We start from the raw sequence: 25,969 nt of genomic DNA on the forward strand, positions 1-25,969 counted from the left end.
ATAATTCTTGGTGTTAGACCAGGGAGTTTCTGGTGGTACACTCAGGAGCAGGACTGTGGTCAGCTGTGGATTCTGTGTGCCTGATGTGGGTAGTGTGCGCACACAGTATTTGAAAAGAAAAGAAAATTAAAAAAGAATCAGAAGACAACACGGGATATGTCTTCAATTAATATTATTCTTTCCTTCTGTTTTTAGAGTGAAACCTAGTCATATGCACAACAGCTGATTTTACAATACACTATCACCTGTGTATGAGACATGGTTTTCTTAACATATGAAAGAACATGCACAAGATTTATAAGTGCTTATACGGTACCTTACCTTTTTGGTAACTTGAATGGTCTGGCTGGTCTGAAGGAAAAAAAAAAAGAATTATTGAATGTAGGCAAAATGCACTAATACTTGTGCACGAATACTTTTTTCCTGTGCAGTTCCAGGGAAGAAAATATTTTAAATTGGCATATTCTATCCTGGCATTATCCAGAAAAATGGAACCCAAAAAGGTACCCAAATAAAGCCCATTTCAACTGCTAATGATGTTGTTGCTTCTTTACTAGAAATCTAGCTCTACCAAAGTTATTCTGAATAGCAAGAGAGAACAGGCACAAATGTATTGGTTGCTAATACTTGCTCTTCTTCAAATGGATCTTATTTCATGGAGTAATCATCTTCATTATACACTTCGCATTTTAAAAAATTGTAATTAAGATGACCAAAAAGCGGTCTCTGGGGGAAAATCATAAATCCACTTAAAGATTCAATATCTATGGATATGACAAACAGATGTTACAAAGATGTAACTAAAACCACAGTTTCAGGTGAGTATGAACTTGGTTTTACTTTCTATGGTCATCTTTAATACTGTTGCTATATTCTGTAGACAGAAGACACTAACTAAAGTGACTTTTTTTTGTGAAAAATGGTCTCTTATAGTACTAAATTCTCAGTTCTCTGAAAGAGTACAGGTTTTCTAATTCCCACACCATGCATTAATGGCTCAGAATTTATGAGGGCTTCTGAGATTGTTCCAGGCGCAACTAAAAAAGTCAATTTGTCTAAGAATAAGATACATTGTCTCTGCAAGAGATACTGAGTGAAATCCTGACTCAGGGGAATGAGCTGTACCATTATAGGCATCTTTGTACAGGTATAACTGTGTTCACACTCGGGGGCTGTACTGCTTTAACTCCATGTTTCTAAACCAATATAGTTATGGTAACAAAAACAAAGAAACAAAAACCATCTATGTGTAAAACAGCCCCTAAAAAGTTAGGACTCTTTAGACCAAGCAGAAAGCTCAATCTTATGTAGAATAACTTAGCATACCACTTCACACACATGCTGACCAGCACTGCTGTGATAAGAAAGGAATAATCAAAAATAAGTTTTTCAAGCAATACTCAAATTTAAAGCATAAAATAAACTACGTTAGCATACCTATTACTGGGCATCATCAATGACACACACGCCTTACATCAGCTGTGAAGATGAAAGAACAGATAAAGCAAGACAAACTAAACCTGGTTTCTAAACTATCTTTTAAGCATCATAGCTAAGTCTTTGTGGTCTGGGTCAAATGATACAAAGAATAACTACAACTCTTAACTACTTAATTCCTGTATCAAAAGAAAAATTAAAATGACACAGCATTTTGAATGTAACTGTACTTTAGAAATACAAAAGGAATCACAAGAAAACAAACGTTTTCATTTTATAACCAAAATAGGGCTAAAAGGCATAAGTCCTTAAAAAACAAAAACAAAACTAAACTTTGTAGACAGATATGTTTTATTGTTTTTAGAATATTTAATAAAGCATTTATTTTCCTACTGCTGTGCTACATTTTGATTAAACCCAAGCTGACGACTTCAAGAAGTTGAACACACATTTGTAAATGATCATGGAATTCGTCACTATTGATGGAGCAGGTGCTCGTAATTCCCAGAATTTATAGGGAAAACGGAAAGTCTCATTGCATTTGGTGCTGAACAAATTCGGAGACTTGACGTAATGGAGGACTTGAAAAATCCATCTGCCACTGGAGAGTAAGCAGCTTTTCCTGGCGCGTAGAAGAACCTATGCCAAATTCTGCAGAATTTTACTTTTCCTTTGACTTAATTAAACAAAGAGTTTCTATCCCTTGCTGTTGTGAAGATTAAATGCATTTCACATTTGGAAGGTTAACAATGCAGTGCTATCTTGCTGGGTCTGGAGAGAGAGAGAGAGAGAGAGAGAGAGAGAGAGGACTGAAGTACCCCTCTCTGCTGCTGCTGGTCCCGCTCCTCAGAGTTCTCCTATGATTTAACAGAGTGAAAACAGACTTGATTGTTGTTAGCTTTTACTGCTGCTATTCTGAAAACTGTGGGCAACCATCAAACTGACATCCTATCGATTGTACTACTCCTTGAGAAAGCTATGAGCAGCAATGGAAACAGGCAGCAGAGCTATTAACTCGGATATAAATGGGGGAATATAGATTAGCAAACATTGCTCTGTGTTAGCAGCCAGGAAGCTGGAGGGAAATGGTAGAATGGCAGAATGCCCAGTGCCCAGCTACAATAGCCAGGAAGCTGAGGAGGCATTGTGGAGTCCCTTACCTATGCAGAAGATAGGAGGCTTTAGGATGGGAAGGAGAAGAGAATAAATGCTCCTTCCCTCCAGCAGCCAAAGGGGGCTGGCACATTTGAAACCTTCCTTTTAGCTGGAGGGCGATATGAAAGATGGAATCTCTAAGAGGGATCTAGGAATCCCTAAGCAGGATCTAGTAGGAATCTCATCACCCTTCCCCATTTCTAGGAGTAGAGGGACTGGACTTCTCACCATGGTACTACCTCTGGACAGTGGGGCCTTCCCATCTTTCACAATGGACTCTGGAAAGTAGATTAAGTTCTCTGGCAAATAGGTGCCTGCAAAAAAATTTTAAGCCTTGATGTAACAACCTTGATCTAGATTCAAAACTTCCAGCCTATATGGCAAACTCCGTCAGTCAATCATTGGGCTTTTATGGTCTCTGAAAAGCACGACACGCATATAAATCTCTATATAAATATTAAAAGAAAAAAAAAGACATGGAAGAAGTTAAGATAGGGTATCATTTTTCCACCTACATTAGAGACCTACTTAGAAGATCAATTTTATTTATAGGTTTCTCTGTCGCGTTCATTATTGTAGCATATAAGCATCACACAAACAGTAAACCTGCACTTATCCTTTCAACATCCAGAGGGAAGGGTTATAATTCCCTATTTACAGATCAGGAACTCAAACAGAGAGATTAAGGCCAAAATTATCATATGTCCACTAACTTTGGTTGTCCAGTGTGAGAAACTTAAAACAGAGATGCTGAAAAGTCTCAACTTCAGCCGAGGTCAATGCAGTTACCTCTGAAAAAACATCAAATTAGAAACCCAAAATTTGTAGCATCTAAAACTAGTGGACTCTCTTGAAATTTTATGCCTAAGTGACTTGCCCAAGATCACACAGGAATTCTGTTGCAGAGTTAGGAACAGATCCCAGATCTACTGACTCCCAATACAAGACCATCCCTTCCTCTTTCAGCCCAATTGGTAGACAGCGTGGCTGAGTGCTCTGAATGTGGTATGGACCAAGTTCTGCAGACCACTCTCAACGTATCACCAATATATGAAGAGGTTTCTACTCAAAATCATTTGAATCAGAGTTGAGTAGCAATAAGACCATGTATGAAAAGAAATGTTCACGTAAATCAACAAGCTTTTGGATTACCTCAAAGCCAAAAGGCTTATAAACAAGAACAAAGGGCAAATTAGCTAGAAAGCTATAATTAAATGCTGTAGAATTTTTCAGAATGACAGCCACTCTCAATTTACGGTATCGTTCCATATAACTATACAAATTATGAACCTTTAGCTTCATTCATGTAATAAAAAAGGTCAAAGCTTTGGTGGCATGATCAGCTCTTTGAGTAGAGGGCTGAGGGAAAAAAATTAAGGAAAGATTTTTCAACTCAGGTTGAAGTGCAAGAGACAGGTGGATAATCTACACTCTTAGTTTACACTCTTAGTAGATTGACCCCATGGCCAACCAATTTCTAGCCTTTAGAAATAAAAGATCTGCATTTCAATGCACGTTCTGTCACCTGTGAAAATGAATTTCATTCTCTAATCTGGACATAATTACAAATAACTGAACCACCACACTAAATGGCACAACTGGCAGTATGTAACCCAGAGAGATCGGTCTGGTATTGGAACAGTATGGGCTATTGCAAGCAGATTTGTGATGTGTTGGCAGGGTTATGTAGAGAAGTTTGCCAAGCACATGCCTGACTCGCATCAGTTCCAACAGGCTTCACTTTAATCAGCAGATAATTAAACCATAAAAACAGAAAAATTAATTAAGTAGCTGCTCTGTAGGGACAAATACTCTCCTCTCCACAAAACTGGCTTTCCACTGGAGTGCTCCAGAGAACAGAGCACTCCCCTTTCCCCAACCACTCCACCTACCTCAGGCTGCAGGGCTGCTGCAATAGTTTCCATGGCAGCTACCCCCTCTCCTCAACCCTTAGCTAGTTCATCTGGGTACCATGGCCACACCTGTACCCTTGTCCCCAAAATACCCCCAGAAGGTGGTCTGGTTGGAACAATGTATTGCTGAAGTATGCTGTGACACCTTCCCAGTAGAACTGCAACAGCATCTGCTGCCTGTTCCGTCAGACAAGGCTGGATAGGGAACTGTGTTCGTTTTGCATCTGTCTCATAATTAGGGCTCACTGAGCATTTCCATTATAAGTCTATCGTGAGGAGTCTTCGTACAAAATGTTTTTCCTAGGAAAAAACCTCATTTTCTTTTATACGGAACAAAAAAAACCCTCCAACTTTAATATCTTTGTGAAAACAAAACGCCTCAAACCCACATTTCCCTTCTGTTTCCTCTCTCCTCAAAGTATATTCAGAGCTGAACAAATGACGATGATTAAGTCCTTCAAGTCTGGAAAGGTTAAAGGTCACACCTGCTATCAAATTGTTTTCTTTCAAAAGGCATGCATAAAAAAAATTCTGTGTACACCAGAATGAATTCCAGCAGTGTAACCAATACCTTGCAGCTGTTATAATATCTTTATTACACTGGTCAGTAGGAAAAGTTATCCCCACAAACTTCACTAAAAAATTCTTTCGTTCTGCCCTAAAATACAGAAATGCATAGCAAAATGGATCTTTCCTTCTTAATTAATTAATCCTACTGTGGGTAGTTTTTAAAGCACTGTACTTCTATTTAATTCATTTATGTAACTCTACTGAACTTTAAAGAAAGTTTTGCTGAAGAAAAAGATTGCTCATCGATCTTCGTGAGAAAGGAACTGTAGGTTTTGTAAGAATTTCACTGAACACACTAACAGTGTACGTAAGTTACCCATATGAGAAAGCCCAACTGGAGAGGATTCAAATTCAACTCAAAGCTAAAATACCTCTGTGCTTAGCACAACAGGGGTAATGCTGAAAAGTGATACAGCAAGGATTTAAGATAGGACAATGCAGGATTGAATTGCTGCATCACAGCACTAGTACAATTGCAGTAAACCGTACAGGAAAAACTGAAGAGGGAACCTTGTGGTAGACCTGAACTCATCCACAATTTACTGTGAGCCCTCCACCATGGTAGTTGCAGCTGTCATACCCCATTCCATCCTTCCCTAATGGTCCACCAGAGGCACAGGATACCATTCACAGAGCTGTTTTAGGCTGTGTGCCTAAAACGAAAGCACAATGCAGCAGTTCACATTAGAAAGATTCCCTCTGCAACCTCGACTAGCAATTTAGTTTTTATTTTAAACAGCAGGGAGCAGAGTGTTCTGCCATATTCTGTCTCCAATGCTCTACACTGGAGCCAAAGTCTGTTCTTAGTTACACCCAGGTATTCCCATAGACATCAATGGAGTTGCACAGGTGTAACAGAGGGGACAGTTTGGTCCCCAAACTCTTAGCCTTTGGATATAACAAAAGTATTATTAATTCACATCACTTCCCTAACTTTTACCTGGACATTTCCTTGCATAAAACAGTGCTGCATTAGCACGTGCCTCACTACAGAATCATAAAAATGTAGGGCTGGCAGTGACCTCCAAAGGTCACTATAGTCCATTCCTTGTGCTGATGCTGTATCAAGTATATCCAGACTATCCCTGACAGGTGTTGGTCAAACTTATTCTTAAAAACCTCCAATGGTGGAGATTCTCCAGCTGGACCGAGGACAGACCCCAGAAGCACCCCACTAGCTATGGCCTCCCAGTTTGGCAGTGAACCATTGATAACTACTCTGAGTACGTTTCAGCCAGTTATGCACCCACCTTATAGTAATTTCATTTAGACCACATTTGCCTAATTTGTTCATAAGAATGTCATTTGGGACTGTGTCAAAAGCCTTACTAAAAGCAAGATGGATCAATATGGAACTGTGCTAAATGAATTTAATGCTCATCAATAAAAGTTATGCATGGTTTGATGCTTTTAGCAGTCTCTTTGGTTCTTTGACCTAAATTGCATTAGAGGAAAACAATTTGCAGGAAACCCAAACGTGTTTAAGGACAAGTGGTGCTCCTTAAAATTACATAGAGCTTTTTTCTCAGCCCTCCCATTGCACTTCTAGGTTGGGAGAAACTCTTTTTACCCCACAGATAGGAACTGTCATACTGGATCATTAATAGATGCTCAAGGAGGTGCTAGAAATCCTACAGAAGGCCGGTATGGATTAACCAACCCACAAGGCCACGGGAAAATTAGCAAAATAGGCTGTGGTTTGAAACCTGTTTAGCCAACAAATTTTTCACTTTAAAAAACTTTTCACAGTGTAGACAGTGTTAATTGTGTTTAAAAATGTGTTCGCTGGGTTGACAAATGACCAGTCAGCATTTTTTTTAAAAGCATACCTTGCCCTTTCTATGCTAATGTTTAAAAACCTTGTTGGTTAAAACCTGTTAGCTACACACATTTCAAAACACAACCTACTATAGGCATAGCCGGTTCCTTCCAAAACATTAAAAAAAAAATTCTATTATAACTATAGATATTCTTGTTACCCACGTAAGTGTTCAAACCTTCTCCAAATCCTGTAAAGTTCCTGACCTTTTCAAATGTTACCTCGTGATAATTTAATTGAATGTCCCCTCATTAATGTATTATTAGAAAGAGTGAACAGAAGTTCCTGACCCACATTCTCTACACCATTCGTTAATTTGTATGCTTTTATTAGATTCTCTCTCAATTGTCTCCTCTTCAAGATAAACAGTTCCAGTTTATTCTATTTCTCTTAAAGAGAATTTTTCCATGACGAACTATTCTTGTCACTCATTTCTGAACCTCGTCTTTTTTTGCTCTATCCTTTTTGAGCTGGGATGACAAGAAATGAACACACTATTCCAAAAGGGGAGACATTAATGATTAATATAGGATTTTATTTTTAGTACTAGTCTCAATCATATTCCTTATATATCTGAAGATTTTGTTTGCTTGCTTTTTTTTTTTTTTTTTTTTTTTTTAAAACGGCTGCCCCACAACCACCCAAGGAGTTTATTAAGCTCTTTGCTGTGATGGTCAGGTCTCTCTGTCCAAGTTGTTACAGCTCACTTGGAACTCAGTAAGGTACATGAGTAATTCACATTATTCCTTTATATGCACATTGCTTTGCATTTGTCAGCATTTACTTTAACTACAGTCATGTTTCTCGTTTAGCTAGCATGGTTAGTCTCTCTGAGGGTCCCCCAGTCTTGACTAATCTAAACAGCCATATGTCATCTGCTAATTTTGACACTTCATTCTTCAACCCTTTCCCCTGATCATTAAACACCAGCCTTAGTTTAATCTAGGTGGCACCCCACCATTATCCTTTCACCAGGAGAACTGACCATTTAAGCTTGTTTCCTCTCTCTTAGCCAGTTTATGATCCAGTCCATTATTTTGCCTCTCACTCTTTGTTTCCTACAATGACACTTCAAAAGGGTGCTAAAAAAATACTGCTTTATACTTTTGCCATAGAAGTCACACAGATATAGAGAACTGGCATCTAGTTATTCCTGGCAAATCTTATAGATGGTGGGACAAGAATATGGGTTTGGTTTTATTTGTGTACAGTCCCTTAGTACAATGGGGGTCTGTCCCATGATTAGGAATCCTATGTACTACTGCACAAAATATAAACAAACAACAATTAAAGGAATTTACATACCCAAAAAGGCTTAGTCTACAAAATTATTCTCAAAGTAATTTAGCCACTAACAAAGAAATGTCCAGAGCCCTTCTGTTCCCACCCCACATAACTAAGGTAAAACAATTGTTTAAAACTGTTGTTCAAGCTGAGCAGAGCACATATCTGTCTATCTAGAATCCCAAATGCCCCCCATCATTGAAATATCTTAAGCATCTCCCAAACATTTATGGACTTCTCCTTAACATATCTGTTAAACCAGAAAGTGTTATTTCTATTTTACCAGTGGGGAACTCAGAGACAAGTTAAGTGATTCACTCAAATTTATATAAGACAACTATGGGAGAGTAAGGAATGGAATCCCCTTTCCTTCCTAACATGAACCTCAAATAAATCTTTATTTATGCAGGCCAAATAGTAAACAATTGGATCCTAAGCACCTCATCACTTGAGACACTTAAAATAAATCTAGACAAAACACTAGATATCATACTGAATGGGACAATCCTGCATGGGCAAGATAATGGCTAGACCAATGGCTTCCAATCTGTAGTTCAGAGAGAGTTGGCTGGTCAAAGTGCTGGCTGTTCTCCTTGGCTTCAGCTACTAGGTTACACCAAAAGTTGAAAATACATTAAATATTTTCCACATAAACAACTGCTGCAATTGCAATAAGGATATTAAGTGATCACCAGTAAGATGGTCCACCTGATAACAAATAGCTGAGAAGGCGGTCCATGAGAATCACTATAATGAGATGTAGTCCACTGTCAGAGACAGTTTAAGAACCCAGAAGTTAGACAATTTAATAGGTCTTCTCCAGCTTCAATTTCTGTGATTAAGGTCAAAGACCATTTATACTTTACTGAATGAGTCCCTCACCTCCATCTTCCTATGGCAACAACTTGTGTCACTGCATTTCACTTTGCTCTGAAGTTCACTCTTAAGAGAGTCAAAATATTAAGTTACAAATAGCTATACTTACTGAAAGACTTATCAATAGAAAGACTCCCCTGTTCAAGGATCATGAAGCAGTTAACAACGGCATTTTATTTTGCCCAAGGGAAGTTCTCCCCTTTGTTGGTAGATCTGGTTACAAGTAGTGATAAAACATAGCTTTTTATCATCTACTACACTGAGGGATAAGCTAAAACCCTGCAAGACAGAACTAGATCTGCACCACAGTGTACATCTTCCATCAGGACTTACAACAGAAGTTAAATCCCTACTGGGAAAATAATTATGCTTTCAGCATACTATTCACCATCAGAACCACTTCAATCGTTTTTAAATGTTTTTTTTTTGGTGATTAAACTGGAAACAACATCTGATCATTTAAACTATCATTTAATTTAATGATTAGATCAAGTTACCCTAAAATGTTTAACAAACAATACTGATTTAATTTTCTGTTATACCTTTCTTTGCTTCTAATCACAGACTGGCTCTTGAAACAGTTTAACCACGTGATGTTTGCACCCTTGATTTGTGCTTAGCTTTGCTTATTTAGACCTAGAAAAAGACAACACACAGCAGAACATTGCACCAATGTTGTACAAGTTCTCAAGATGCTGAATTCTTCATTTGATAACTACTTTTGTTTTCCCTTTAGCAGAAAGCATTAAGAAAGGTGCAGACAAACTTCTGGTCAACTTAAATGTACATTTACAAGCAGTAATCCAGAATGCTTTTGTTTCTCTCTCTCTCTCTCATGTTGTTAGGATGGGTCTTAAAATAATACTAACTAAAGGTTCGTCTGATCACAGGTTAAGGCAGTGATCTTGCAAAGACTTACACATGTGCTAACCTTTATGCATATGAATTATTACTTCAATGAGATAGTTCACATGCATTAAGTGATTCATGGATGCAAGTCTTTGCGGTAGTAGAGGCCAAAAATCAAATTTCTTTACAACTGTGACTAAAATATACATAGCATGTCATATTTTTACAACTGAGACATCCAGACTTAAGGGGTCTCATGTTTTGCTTGTATTCTATCCCACTCCTCAGATTATTTGGGACATCTTGCCCTACACTCACAGTAAATGTGAGCAACTAAAATTGCCGATTTCTGCAAGGGAAGGAAGTGCAATTAAGAGAATCAACAAAAAAAAGCTACACTCTCTAAATGCTGCTTGCTACCACGGATGACTTTGCCAAGGAAAATTCTGCTCTGGTGAGTTAGTGTAGCAAACATATTGGGAGAAATCCTGGCCCTACTGAAGTCCATGGCAAAACTCCACTAATGTCTTTCTGGTAGTAAACCTACATTAAATCCATTTGTTAGTTTACTGACCCACTTTTGAAAAAGCTAAACCACTTTAGACATCTACTGATCATGAGCTTTCAGTTGATGGCATGACATGAAGATTGGTTCAGCATGAAAATAGGTTTCTGATGGGCAAACAGATGTGTGAAGAGTTGAATGAATGAAAGAATATACCAGTTTTGTACATGCTTAATTTGAGCTGGATATTTTTATTTTGATATTTAATGTCAGAGTGTAATTATATACTATTTTTAAAATTAAAGCTTATATAATGTTCAGAAATACATACCCCATAGATTACTTTTAAATCTAATTCTCACATAAATGCTCCAAACTTTCTTTCATGCTGCCCCGTATGGATAAACATCCTTCCTGAATTTATTTGTAAATCCTCCGTCTCTGTATTTAAGCTACTAGGAGACTCATTTTTGCCATGCTGACATCTGATTTATACTGAGATCCCTAAAATAATTAACCTTTCCACACTTCCCTTCCATGTTCCCTAAGAAAAGACCAAGCATCACCTCATCCATTCTGTTTGCTGGTGTGCCCCTTCCCCCAGTTTATAGTCTGTTTGACTGCCTTTATATGGTGAGCACGCTGGGACAGAAACCATGCCTTTTCTGTCTGGTAGGCCACCCAGCATATTGTGGGTGCTAATATACAAAACCCTACACACCATGGATTTTATTTTCCCTCCATCTCCCTTTCACTATAGAACCTAGATCTCTGAAGACATATTCTGAGATAATAGTATATCACATTAAATGTTCTCCAAACAGCTGCTCTCCAAACAGGGCAACCACTTTTAAGGACAATTCTTATATAAGATAAGAACATTGCTAACAACACGGTTGAAATGTCTCATCACAGTTAACCATATCTGTAGTAATATTCTCAATGACAGAATTTATAAATTTAGTGTAAAGTAATTTCTTCTTCCTAAGGCCTAAATGTTTATATATTTCTTTTCAAATGGCTCTAAAAGCAAAGCTACACAATGCTTTGCAAGTTAAACAAAAGTTTTGAACTATTCAGGAAGACAATAAAAAGGCTTTTTATAATACCACCATGAATCATTATTTGAAAACAAGCCAATAACTAATTTGGAGCAGACTAATATTATTTCAAGATCCTTCATAAGTCCGAAGCCATTTGTCTTATTTCCTTTCTTTATAATTACAGTGAAATTAACAGATCTCTTCTGGGACTTAAATGATTACTGGAGTAGTTTTCAGCAGCTTTTTTGGCACAAAGTTACTTCCTTACAAAATGTTATTTATATAAATATACATATTAAAAAACTAAGCTGTTATTATACTTCCCAGTTTAATGTAGCAATGTACGGTCATGCTCACACCTTGTATGCCTCTGATGGACAGGAAACGAACATGACCTAACAAAACACGATATACATATGCGGGGGGGAGTGAGGGAGGGTGATCTATCAAATGACACCAGACAGGACAAAACGGATGTAGGTGAGCACATATTTTAATAAATGTATTTCTAAACAGAAGGTTTTGCACTATTTTATTACAAGCTAAACTGATTCAAATGAAGCATGTACAAGTTTGACTCTGGAATCAGGAGGCTACAGATTTTCCATGTATTATACTTCAGCTGGTACATGCTTCAGGCTTCCTTCCTGTGCAGATGCAAGGACTTGTGAATTAGTTGTCAAAAGGGTCCACTTCTATCTATTGCACAGCCCTGCAGGTGTGGTAAACTTTGATCCAAGTCTTTTTGAAGACAGGCAACAATCTATTAGAGTTACTTCCAAAGTGCTAAATCGTTTAGACACATTATGGAGATGGGAAACATTACCTTTACCTTTCTGTATTATTAAATCTTCTTTAAAAACACTCTGGCTTTACTTCAACAATTTTGTCCCCAGTTCAACAAAGCACTTGTATGCTTGAAGTTAAGCATGTACTTAAGTGCTCAGCTTAATAAGAATGGACTTAAGCATGTGCTTTAATGTTTTGCCAAATCAGGGCCTTTAAGGCCACATTCTGACATAAATACACGAGCATAGCTCCCATTGAAGTCTATCATATTTACATGTGAGTATTTGAGGGTAAAATTTCACCTTATGGACTTTATAATCCTATGTATATATCTACTCATGAGACTATGCACGGAAGGCAAACTCATACCAGTCTCCCCAGGAAGCCATCTTGCACTCAATATTACTCACATAAGCAGTATTAGCTACAATGCAAATGTAACCCACCCTTTGTGCTGGATCCAGAGGATGATAGTCAATTAGAGCCCAACCACAGAGCCTAGACCTTTATCTCAAGCTGTTGAAACTCATGCTTTTTAAGCACAGAAGTTCTCTGGTTCAATCCCTACTGTCAGTCAAAATGGTGGTTATGAACATTTGCATGAGCATTTACATATAAATTCACATCCGTTTAATGAAAATAAATCTTTGAAAGCCATTTTGGATTCTCCACAACATAAAGCGAGTTTGAGATTATAGTCATGTAACCATTAATATGTAAATGTGCATACAGGCAATTTGTACAGGAAGTCAATAATTCTACTTAGGATTTTCCACAGTCATCCCACAGAGCTATTCTGATATTAGAATTTTTAGAGCCACGGTTACATTAATTTTTTTTAATAGCAGCATATAAAAATGCATATTCAACAGCAGTGCTACAACATTAAACTGACTTAATATACCCATTTATTTTGTATTAAAAAAAAAGGCTTCTCTAATCCATTGCTGACTTTGCCTATTAAATTCACTCCTCTTGTTCAGACATCATCTACTTTATTTCCTGAGAAGAAATTCATTATTTGAATCTGGTTTGCTTATTAAGAAGCAAGTGAGAAAAAATTCAGGACTTGGTGAAAACTTCAGTGGTTCAGTATTTTATTTATGGAAAAGAATAAAAACAGTGCTCGACTACTGGATAAACTAAAGGAAACAGGATTAATGTAATCAGTGTTTGTCAGCATAAAAAAAGCTATGAGAAGAATAAAAAGTCAGCATAAAACCATCTGTCAATGGAATCAACTAGATACACAATGATCTTTTAAATTATAACATAATAAGAATTCTGCAGAAGTATTCTCTTAAGGGATATGCCAGTGAATACTGGAAATGTGAGAAAGAAAATAATTTGATCATTGTTTTTAATGATCCTTTTCTTAACATGCATGAAATTTTTGCAGTTTTATTAAAAGGCAAACAGAAGGCTGCAGATTCCAATCACACATAACTCAAATTAGATTCCGTGGTCTAGTCACCAAAATTTTGTTTTCCACAAAATTCTATAATGCTGCTTAGAGTTGGCATTCACTAAATCACTATTCTGTGGTCTGCTAATTAGTATATGGGACTGGAAGTAAGGAAAACCAGGTTCTGTTCACAGCTCTGCTACCAATTTGCTATGTAAAATTGGGGAATTAATTGAGGACAGATCATGATATCCTTACTCACAGTTAATAGTACCTTACACTAGGAGTAGTCTCACTGGAATCAATAAGAATACTTGAGAAGGTACTGAACATGAGTAGAGGCTTCACAATCTAGCCCTCAGTCTCGGCTCTCCAAAGGTGATTTAGGCTCCTAACTTCCACTGAAATCAATGGAAGTTTGCAGCCTAAACACCTTTCACAATCTGGGTCTTCGTGCCTCAGGTTTACTTATCTTAATGTTTACAGGTAGGTAATTACTTAAACAGGTGTGCTGTAAGATGTAAATTGTTTGTAAAGAGCTTTGCGGTCCTACAGTAAAAGACTACAGATTTTTATTATTGTCCCTCAAACTTTCCAGTTTACAATCCTTTTATAGTTCTTCTAATAACTACCATTTTCCCAGGGCAAAAATAGGTCTTAACATTGTTTGCATAGTTTTCATTTTCTTTAATCATAGATGCTTGAGACAGAGAATTGCTTGTATGATAGCTGTAAGGAAGGCAGACAAACTGTGCAATAAAACAGGCACCACAGTGGAAAACACTATGTTGCAGATTAAAAGGATTCTAAATTTTTAGATTTCCAAGGTTTGCACACTGAAAGAACCAAAGACTGAAAAACTGTTTCCATGAGGAACAATCAACAGTTTATTCCTTTAGACGATACAAAGATGAAAAAAGTGAGTAATCATAGTATAAATGACCAGATTGCTATGGCTCTAATTAATGTCAAACCTTTTGTCATCTCACTTAATTATTGTAATGAGCAACTTATTAGAATTCCCATATAACACCTACAATTTATTTTTGTTATCACCCTTTAACACACATTGCACCTCCGAACTAGAAACAAAATAAAGTTCAGTTTCCAGTATAATTCATATTTGTAAATACTCAGCTAAGTAAATCATGTCATGCGTACTCTCAAAAAAATGTTTCAACCACTCAATATATAGTACATGCTTTTATATAACAGTAGTCACCTCCTCTCCTTTATATGAGAGCAACGGAATACTATTTTCAAAACTAGTTTTATTTCTGGAGAGTATGTTTAAATACATTCTATAATGTCAATGAATGATTACTAAGATTCCAGTAAACCCAGGATTTCTATATGTAAAAACATGTATATTGTTCCACTAGTGCAACTGGACAACTTGTAGAATGAACATCAATGCAATATTGATAAAGACTTATTTAGCAAGGGTGGTGGGGAGAAATCTCACACTGCTGTTATTGTTGTAACAAAATTAATGTCAATTACACTCAGAAGGATCAAACTTTGGTCTGGGTCTGCACCTTAAATCTGGGTTGCCATAGCAATGTCATACAATGTGTGAAAAATCCACATCCCTGACCAATTTAGCTATGCCAACCGAACATCAGTGTAGACGCAACTAGGTTGACAGAAGAATGCTTCCCTCAACCTAGCTATCATTGCTCGGGGAGGTGGAATTCCTATACTGACGGGAAAACCCTCCCATTTGCATACGCTGCATTCTACACTATGGGATTATGGTGGCACAGCGACAGTGCTATAGCTCTGCTGGTAACAATCCCTGTAGTGTAGAAATGGTCATGCTGTTTTCTCTCACACAGACACTTTTATTCCTCCTTCTCTGTTCAAGTACTTTTCCTTCACTGAGAAATGTGTGCGTCATCTATTATATCACTTGCTGCAGGATGAAGGAGGCATTATGAAATGCTGTCACAGGGAAGGACGGACAGATTGTAGGAAGGCTAGATACAGAGAACTGTGGTTATTTACAAGCTGCTTTTTGAAACCCATCTTCTTCATCCCCCACATAGAAAAAAGCCTCAGAACACTAGGAATATACCCAGCCCCTGCATACACCTTTTCCATGAGAATACTGAAAACCACAGAAACAGCCTTGTTGAGTCTAGTTTCTCCCTCAAGCCCCAAAATGTCTAGTGCAGTCTTGTTTTGAAACTGAACCTTGTTACAAGCCTATTATAAAAAGTGTCTGGAGAATGAAAACAGACAATATATTTGGCCAAAAAAAAAAAAATCCCACATTTCTTTTTAAACTGCCATGTTTTCTTGCTCTGCATGTACTTTTTAAGGCTTTCACAAACAAAGCTTTATGTAATTTATGCAAATTTTAAAAGTTGGCCTTACCACAAAACCAGACCATCCTATTAAAGGGGAGCACAGCTGATGCTATTTTTCCAGCCAATTTAGTAAACAAGGATGGACTTGTTATGTTGTTTGCCACTCCTCTTCTATTATCTGTTAATTTATCTCTTCTGAAGCCTACAGTTCAAAGGCCTAGTAGATCACTAGTTAAGTACTAACTATTCTGTTGTTCATGGAAAGGTGAGGGACCCAGGGCATGGGAAATTCATTTTCAAACACACTTGGTCTCTGCCACTTACAAGCACCAGGTTCTAAAGGTCAAAAGATTGTAAGACTCTGGTACTCTGCAGCACACAGACCAAAGCAGGAATTTTAGAAGTTCTTTTTGCTATTGCATAGACACTTAGCTCAAAGCAATCTGACGTCTAGACAGATAGAAGTGCTTAATTAGTATGATTAAAAAGCCTGAAAAAGTCATTAGATTGCTTAATGAATAAGTTGTTTAAGACCATTTAGTTTGGACTTGCACAGACTATTTTAATTTTGTCAAGCATTTAATTATGAACTGCCTTTTTTCCACTGTGGTCTCTGCATGTTATCCCATTGCCTGAAGCTCTGTGCAAGTGCTAATGAAAAATACAGAATATTGTTTTCATAAGCAACTTATGTACAATAGTCATCATCATGGGATCTAAGAATACCTATTAAGCCGGAACAAGCCTATTAAGACTGAGTATGACTAATTTATAAAAGGCAAGTCCAAGTGAAGACTAAAAGCCTAGGCTGACAAATGGACACTTGAAGATCAGTCAGTTTGGGGGAAGAAAATAGAGCCAACCTGACATTTCAGTCAGAGGGACAGTTCTTTCCCTTCACTTGCACAAGAGGACAGAACCCAGATTTGGCAAACCTGGCTGGTGTCACAAAAGGGATGTAACAGTTTGTTTCACTATCCTTTCCCTTCCCTGACGCATGGAAGCCCCAGTATAGGTATCCCATGGAGCAACGGTATTTCGTGGGTAGGAAAGGAGCTGGCTAAATTGGGGCCCCTGCTCTCCCTAGCATTGTAATTTCAGCCGCCATGGGAACTCAGAGTAAAATAATTCCACAAGAGTGTGTGAAGCAAACCTTTCCCCCCCATGAGAATAAAGAGATGGACGGGATTGGGAATGCTTTATTGTTGCCACGTAGATTACTACCACGCAGCAATTACTGGCACATACTGTGGAATCGTAGTGCATTTATGGGCGGACATCAAACCACTGGGTACTAGAAGCAAAGTAACTGAACAACAGAAACTGCCATTTAGCTATTTGAATGTTGATGAAACAGATCAGAACCATCCCCTCTGGGGTGATCTGAATAATAAAAGTGATTACTTTTGGAAACGTGTGTATTATTTTAGTTTTATAGCAAGGTTTATTGGGATAAGTCTCTGTCTTAGAGATCTTTATTATGGTTTATGCACATACACTGTACACAAAAAGTTATTTATACCTCAACATAAAAATTAAAACAAAGGAACCTTTAAATGTGTGAAATACATTGTAAACGAAATATGTTTATATTGAAAGGTGTTTGGAAGTATGCAAAATCTTTTATTTTTAAATGAGATACAGTATAAAAGTATTTTTAGAACCGTTTTAAAATATTTCTGAAGTGAGAAATAACCTCCTAAAATGTTAAAGTCAGTAATTTCTTCTTAAATATAATATATAGCAGCTCTGCAAGCACTTGAGGAATGTACTAGATAACAAATACCCTTTTCCTGGAATTGAGGAGGGAGCTGTTTCATAACAAAGTCATGTTATTATGACTTGGTATTTGGCAAACCTTTCCACTCTTTTTAAAAAGGCTTTTTAAAAACAAGAACTTTTTATTTCTTTCTGCTTCTCAGCTGTCTGCCAAGTAACTAGCAGCAAACTGTAAAATGGATAGGAGGCAGCTAAAAAAAATTCCATCCCCAGTTCACAACTTTTCAGCCACTTATTTTTATAAAACACTTTTTTTTTTTTTAAAGGCACTCATTAAAAGGACAACTGTATTAAAGCATTTGGAAAATGCAGTTTAGACAAGTGTGTGACACAAAACTCTGAGATATAGCAGATCCTAGAATCCCAGAACTCAAGACTTAAATTAGTGACCCCACAACAGTTTTTTTAAAAGTGGACTTAAATCGATTGAATGTTACCTTTGCAACGGAAGATGAATGATAGGTCTGAAAACATTAGCACTTTGTTGGTACTTTATGTATCTATGTAAAGTAGTGTATTTTAGTCTTACTTCAAATGTGAACAACTTTGCCACTGATGTGCTGCGTCTGCACCTGTTGTTGACTTCTGCAGTTTTATCTCCTCTCATAAAATGTGATATGCTTATTAAAGCTTCAGCTCCTGGAATCACGTGATAAGATGAGAAGTTCAGCTTTCATTTAAAAAGTAAATTTTTAGCACTCATGGTTGCTAAGAAAAAGATGTAAAGCTAAAGGCTAAAAAAACAAGGAAAATAAAGCCAAATTTATTATTTTAGAAGTATTAATTTTAAATCAATATAAAGATATTTTTGTTGTTTGAATTTTTGAATGCTTCACGTTGACAACACTGTAGCGTGACCTTAGAGCAGTGGTGGGCAACCTACGGCCCATCGGGGTAATCTGCTGGCAGGTCGTGAGACAGTATTTACATTGACCGTCCGCAGGCACAGCCGCCTGCAGCTCCCAGTGGCCACGGTTCACTGTTCCCGGCCAACAGGAGCTGCGGGAGGCAGCGTGGGCCACAGGGACGTGCTGGCTGCCACTTCCTGCAGCTCCCATTGGCCGGGAATGGTGAACTGCGGTCACTGGGAGCTGCGGACGGCCATGCCTGCGGATGGTCAATGTAAATACTGTCTCACGACCTGCCAGCGGATTACCCTGACAGGCCGCAGGTTGCCCACCACTGGCTTAGAGAAACCACCACCTATTTGTGTCAGTTTGCCAATCTGTAAAATGGGGATACCACCTTCTTTCTTTGCAGGGAGTTGAAAGGCTCAATTGTTTGTATAGTATTTTGTATATGTGAAACACCATGAATGAGTATTGTACTTTTATCAAGAATCATGAATTAGTCTCCTTAACTTTCTGATACTTCTGTCACCTCACACAGAACATTTTACTTGTTTATCAGCTGCAGTCAAGAGTTTCTGCAACTTCACCTCAAAATGCAAGTGATTTGGGAAGATATTGAGCCTCTCTCTACTTTGGAGATGTGCGAAGAACATTGGTGTCCATTTGTGGACCCAATCCTATAGGTGTGCAACTGCCGTATTCATAGGAGATTAAGTGGAATGGTTCACTTGCCTGCAGTATGACCTCCTCCCCTTTGCCTCCATTCAGTTCATATTTGAATATATAGATTTAAGTTCTCTAGGCTGAATGACACAAAAGAGATTATTCTAAAAGACTCAACATCAAGGTTAACAAGGATGTCATTCAGTATTTTGACTATAGCTGTCTATTTTTTAAAAAAGCACATGAACCTGAGTAAAACAGTGCAACTTTGCTCCAAAAGAAACCGTCTACAGCAGGATCATCATGCTTTCCGTAGTTCAGACTACATTTTAAGAAAGGTAATCTTTGCACTTACCATCCCATTCCATTTATATTGCATATCAGCCCTATGTGAATAACTGAAATGGGAAAATATAAAGAAAGCATTAGAAGTATTTTAAATTTTCTTTATTGCAGTGTTTTGTTCCATTTGAAAAATTAATCATATTGTCTTTTGTTCTTCCTCTCTCCCCCATGTATGCTGCATAGTCTCCATCTTCCCTGGCAGCTCCAGTCCCACCAGTGGTTCTGGTTGTCAGAGTGGGTCATACTACTTCCCCTCCTTTTGGAGGATAGTAGACTCTAATCATGGTTTTGCTGGTTCCTCCCCCTTGTCTCCATCTGCCTCTTTGGGGTGAGTACCTTGGTTGGCTATAGAAGCAGCTGAAAACACAGGTGCAGCAAGAATAAGACCAATGTCACCTGCCAGTTTTCGAAGCACTACAGTTTGAGAATTGCTGATGCACGCAAGCTCCGCCTCTCTCAGCCCCAGTGAGGATCATTGGGATGTGGGGGTGTTTGAAAAGGAGGAGGGGGTAGAAAGCCCTCCAAAAAACTAACTAAAAATAAACCACAACCCTCTCTATGAAAAATAAAGTTCAGAAAACATTGGTTTGAAAGTGAAATTTAATGTCTGGGTAATTTAATTCTATAGTTTGGGCAGACAGCTGGGATTTCACAGATGCTAAACCATTTTACAGTGAGATATTCTGCTCATGGCAAGAGAGTTAATTCAAATGTTTTCTTAACCATGTCCTGAATTAACACTGAAGACATTTGCCATCTCTTACCCAAGATTTTCAAATCTCAGAGGTTTGATTTGTTAAAAGGCCATGATCAGTGTTATTAGGCCCAACATTTGTCTATTTTATCTACTTTTATATGCATGGACTTCGCAAACAATTCTTCTATGTGTTATACCCACCACCACAAAACTCAGCCCACTCCTAACAGGTTACAATGTTTCCCCCGCCCCCATTGTAAAACAAAATAGCAGCAGCCCAGGCCCCTCCATGTGCAACCTTCTGTAAACAGATAACTAGTTCTTCCCATGTAAACACAAATATTTAGTGAATGACAGAGATTTAAGTCTTAAAGCTGTAAAAGGTTCTAAAAACTGAGTAAAATGAGATTTTAAAAGTTATTCAAAAATATATTAATTTGACTGCACTCATTTAAACAGTTCTTGTTAGGTGTAGATATTTTATTGTAAATGTAGTCAAACTACAAAATTTCAAGTTGAACACATTATAAAGCCTGCAATCCAGCTCAGTTTAAAAGGCGAGCACAAATGTGCATTACTTCAATCTCTCTTCTTTACACTCTTTAATCCACAGGGATATACCAGCCCTTAATTCTTTTAAGATTAGGTCACTGACAAATGTTACGCTTTAGGCTTGAAAAACGACACAACCAGCCATGCTGAAATAATTAGTTACTTGCCTATAAGCTTTAAATTTTAGCGAAAAGATTTGTGCAAAGTTTCTTTCCATATAATGTACCTTCTTCTCCAACTCCACAATTATAACCAATACCGGAATATATATTTATACAATTGAACAGCAGCAATGAAAGCTAGCTTGATTATACTAAATTTAATTAAACTTAGGAAAACTTGCATTTAAAAACACTTTTGTCAAAACACACAAATATTCTAAAACTGGATGATTTCCAAAGTAGTTTATGTATGAAGAAACATCTCTGGTAAAGGAAACTAATCAGTCTAATTTTTGAGGTTTAAAGTATGGTTAAGTGAGTATGTAAAAATGGCACTAACTCAACAGATCCATTCCTTTTGTGCATTCAATATTATTGGATTTATTTAGCAAAAGAAATATGGTTTTACTGTTTTATACTCATTTTAACACGACAAAGCCCACAAACAGTAAATTGGACAACTGTCCTCCCCTTCAAGCGCCTTCACAAGCAAGGTCACAGGGATCAATCCCCACTCTTCAATAGCCGTGAGACCATTTGTAGGGGAGGTAGCAAAACACCAGTTCTCTTGCCAACAGCATAATTGAGGACATTCTGTTGTACACTTTTTTCTGTGAATGCAACCATCCAAGCCATGTCACAATACATACAGGAGACCAGCACCTAGATGTACAGCAGCTAGCTCAACCCAAGCAAAACCAAAATGACTCTGATCAGAAGAGGGGGAGAGGTGAGGGGGTGTTGCACTTCAAATAATTATGAGAGCATACTTTCCTCATATATAAGGTATCTCCCCTCAATTCTCAGCATAGAACCCAGCCTCAGAGTCCTGGTCACCTCATGAAACCTAAATGACAAGCTGAAGATTATCAAAGACATTTGGCTAGGGGAATGAGCTCTCGGAATAAGCTAGAGAAATTCAGAGTCTGACCACCTATTAGCAGTGCTGCAAAATCTCCTCTGAGAAAACTTGCTCACTATAAAAGGAATGAAACTTGGAGGAAAAATGTCCTGAACATTTTCATATAATGATGGATAGAGAACCCCAACACCAATAGTTAATAGTAGCAGATGCTACATAAAGTTTTAATTGCAGGGTCAAATTCTGTCTGTATTTGCAGCAATGCAACCCTATTGCTGGCATAGGGATTATATGGGTGTAGCAGTTTACTCTGAAACTTATCCTAAAGAATTATTATTACTGGTGATGAGGTGCAATGAGGAAAAAATGCAGCTTGCCTCAAGATCCCTCATGTAGCCATTAGAAAAAACATCTTTTTACTTTTAAAATTGAGCAAATTTGACTTGAAAATCAATGCATCACAATATACGTAAATTCACGTCGTCCATTTCAGCCAGTAAGTTCTCTTGGGCAGCATTCAACTGCCTGATCCACCAGACCATCTTTTCTCTTCCTGCAGATCCCTCCCTTGTTACCCTACAGACAACAGTCTCCTTCACTACACAAACCTGATTCATTCCCTGAACAGCATCCATCCTGTGCACTAAGACTATATCATACAAACACATAAAGAGGAAAAATCAAGGTTGCACAGGCTAACCTTAATTTTGGTATTTCTTAGACGTGCAGTGGTTGAATTTGAACCTTAACATTAAAATAATGCAGGAGGGTTTTGGTATGTGATTTTGTAAGCTTAAAAAACCAGAAAACAAATTCATTAGGTGGAATTATACTGGCTGTCACTTGGGTCATCAGCAAGTTTGGGCCCACAGACTTTTACCAGTTGAGCTAACACAATTAAGTAGAAAGCTGGTGAAAAACTTATTTTATGCAAGAAAATTTGAAAAAAAAAAATTCCTCTTGGAAATTGATCACAAAATTGATGAAAAACAATATCAATTTGGGTTTTGAAAATCATTTTTTATTTTAAAAAGTTTATTTTCAAAAACTCAAAACATTTTCACTAAAAATGAATATTTTTACTGCCAAAATTTTGGTTCCTGGTTTTTCATTTAGATGAAACAAATTTTCCACCAAAATGTTTGTTTTGGTTGAAAAACTAATGACATTTATTTTGACAAATATTTTGAACAGCTCTACTGATTGGGAGTATCAATGGGCTGTTATCCTTTTATATTGATCTGCTGTGGAGTGGGGGACTACCCATACACTCTGCCAGGGCATAACTCTTTGCTAGACAGTAGAGTACTATTGGGACTGAGAAATCCTCGGTTCTGTTCTGGAGAGGGAATGTTCTGCCCTGGTTTCCACACCCCTTCCACTTCACCAGAAACTTCCTCCTTGCCTTCTACATCTGGGCTCCAACAAAGGCTAACACTGAGAGCACAAGAAAGATGGTCTCCTTGCTGTCAGTTTTGATGCCCAGTGACAGTGGCCCCCCGGCAACTGGGAGGAGCAATGGCAAGGAAAGTCCTTTTTAGCTGTGCAAAAGATCACCCGCAATCCAGATGGAATCCCCTAAAAATCTAGCTGCCAGACTCTAACAAGCCTCTACTGAGCATGGACACATGGTAATTCCCCCTTCCTCCCAGAGTATTAGAGCTGAGCCAAACTGAATGGCTTTTCACAGGGACAAGAAAAGCCACCCCTCTGCCCCTAGGGTGAAGCCATCTGCTACCTTGCAAGTGCCTGCTCTAAAGCATGGAGATGCTTGTCAAATAATTGTAAGAACCACTAACCCAGGAACCTATCTTTGCAACAAAGCCCATTGCCAACTGTGTCCACATATCTATTCAGGGGACACCATCATAGGACCTAATCACATCAGCCACACTATCAGAGGCTCGTTCACCTGCACATCTACCAATGTGATATATGCCATCATGTGCCAGCAATGCCCCTCTGCCATGTACATTGGTCAAACTGGATAGTCTCTACGTAAAAGAATAAATGGACACAAATCAGATGTCAAGAATTATAACATTCATAAACCAGTCGGAGAACACTTCAATCTCTCTGGTCACTCGATTACAGACCTAAAAGTCGCAATATTACAACAAAAAGATTTCAAAAACAGACTCCAACGAGAGACTGCTGAATTGGAATTAATTTGCAAACTGGATACAATTAACTTAGGCTTGAATAGAGACTGGGAGTGGATGGGTCATTACACAAAGTAAAACTATTTCCCCATGTTTATTCCCCCTCCCCCCCACTGTTCCTCAGACATTCTTGTCAACTGCTGGAAATGGCCCACCTTGATTATCACAATAAAAGGTTTTCTCCCCCCCATGGCTCTCCTGCTGGTATTAGCTCATCTTAAGTGATCACTCTCCTTACAGTGTGTATGATAACACCGATTGTTTCATGTTCTCTGTGTATATAAATCTCCCCACTGTATTTTCCACTGAATGAATCCGATTAAGTGAGCTGTAGCTCACAAAAGCTTATGCTCAAATAAATTTGTTAATCTCTAAGGTGCCATAAGTACTCCTTTTCTTATTAAGATAAAGTATATCATCCACACAGTTTGCATGCATTTAAGTGGAGTATGCCTCAGATTTTATTATTGTCTGCAAAACAGTATGTATAAAAGATTTAACTCACTCTCCTTTTTGACCTTTTCTTATTTTTGTAAAAAGTAAAATGGAATACATGTAGAATTAGTTGCATATTGAACACCATTGAAAATTCATTCCACTCACCTTACACTGGCTACATGTTGTTGAACAGACTGATGTTGAAAATGGTCAGGCCACTGATGATGAAGGCAGAATGATGGGGAGTGTTGAAGGCAGCAGGTGGTCTGATACATAGGTGTATGTTTTTGGCAGACAGATGTTGAATATTCAGTATGTGCCTGCAGGCAGCAGGAAGTCATAGGAGATGGTGCTGTGCTCCCAGCCAGTGAATGACATTCTTGCTGTTTATTATGGTTACTTAAAGGATGATGGTATGGGCAAGGGTGGCAGCATTGTGTTAACATCTGTTGAGTTCTTTGGTTGTCTACAGGCAGAAAGGATGGTTTGATTGTACCATTAAGTTGCAGGCATCCATTTGGACTCACTTTTGCTCTTGGTGCTTCCTTGGAGGGGAGGTGTTGGGCTGCAATGCCTCCATCAGTAGCTGAAAGGATGCTGGGACCGGTAGCACTGGAGAGGATGCTGCCATTACACAGGACCACAAAATCATTATTGCCATTGTTCATAGCCATACTCCGACTGCTAGATGGGTCTGCAGTATTTCTAGAGAAAATTAAATAAACCAAATTTAGCAGGTGGCATAATTTTTTCCAGTGTTCAAAAATTCAAAACAGTTTATATAGAAAACGGTAAGACCCTAGTCCTGAAACTAGATCCCCATATAGGCCCCAGTCCATACAACTAGATCCAAGAGTAGGTGAACTCTTGCCTACATTAAACAGCATGGGCATTCTGCAGGCATAAGGGTCTGCCAGTGGATCTAACTGTATTGTTGAGGCCTAAAGCCCCGATTTAGCAAAGTTCTTCAGTACATGTTTTTGTTTCTCCATGCAGAGTACATCATTGTTGTACATTTCTTCAATGGAAAAATAAGTTTCTCTCCAAGAATCAAGGACAACCACGCTGAAAAGGAGATCTTATATGTTAAAAAACTGATTATTACATCAGTGGAAATGATTAAGTTGGGCAACAGAATAAATGAGACAAAAAGTTAAAGCCTGATAAGAAGATCACAATAAATACCACATAAGAGATGGGTTTGTTTTTTTTTTGTGGTAATGATTAAAAAAATGCATCAGATTTTAAAAAGCTAAACTGTGACATAATAATCACCTTTGGGGATCATAGTCAACACGATAGTTGATTTTATCCAACTTCCACTCTTCACTAAATAAGAAAACAACTGTCTTCAAAGTAGTATGTAGCTACCACAGGCACAAAGCCTCAGGCAATTCAGCAGGAAACAGCTCAAACCATCAGCCTCTTAGCTGGGAGCCCCTAGGTTAAAGTTTTCAAAAGCAAAAGGTGAAGACTGAATGCTTTTTGCAAGTGGGCTCTTA

At 37.9% G+C, this 25,969-nt stretch overlaps 1 protein-coding gene across 27 annotated transcripts in view; it reads right to left on the minus strand.

The window, feature by feature from the left end:
* The window catches only part of DISP1 (dispatched RND transporter family member 1), a 161,392-nt gene that overhangs the window by 20,128 nt on the left and 115,295 nt on the right, over nt 1–25,969 (minus strand). For 24 of the 27 annotated variants that reach the window (XM_073338808.2, XM_073338798.2, XM_073338799.2 and 21 more), the window contains 2 exons: nt 24,633–25,172; nt 322–351 (listed from right to left, as the gene is read on the minus strand). In XM_073338808.2, the coding sequence (XP_073194909.2) occupies nt 322–351; nt 24,633–25,141 (539 nt within the window). In that variant the 5' untranslated portion in view covers nt 25,142–25,172. Of the gene's footprint in view, nt 1–321; nt 352–1,437; nt 1,480–24,632; nt 25,173–25,742; nt 25,908–25,969 lie in introns of those variants that run through there. The other 3 variants (XM_073338803.2, XM_073338815.2, XM_073338816.2) reach the window with 3 other exon arrangements.

Source organism: Lepidochelys kempii, chromosome 3 (assembly GCF_965140285.1).
Source record: "Lepidochelys kempii isolate rLepKem1 chromosome 3, rLepKem1.hap1, whole genome shotgun sequence".
NCBI classification, from domain to species: Eukaryota; Metazoa; Chordata; order Testudines; family Cheloniidae; genus Lepidochelys; species Lepidochelys kempii.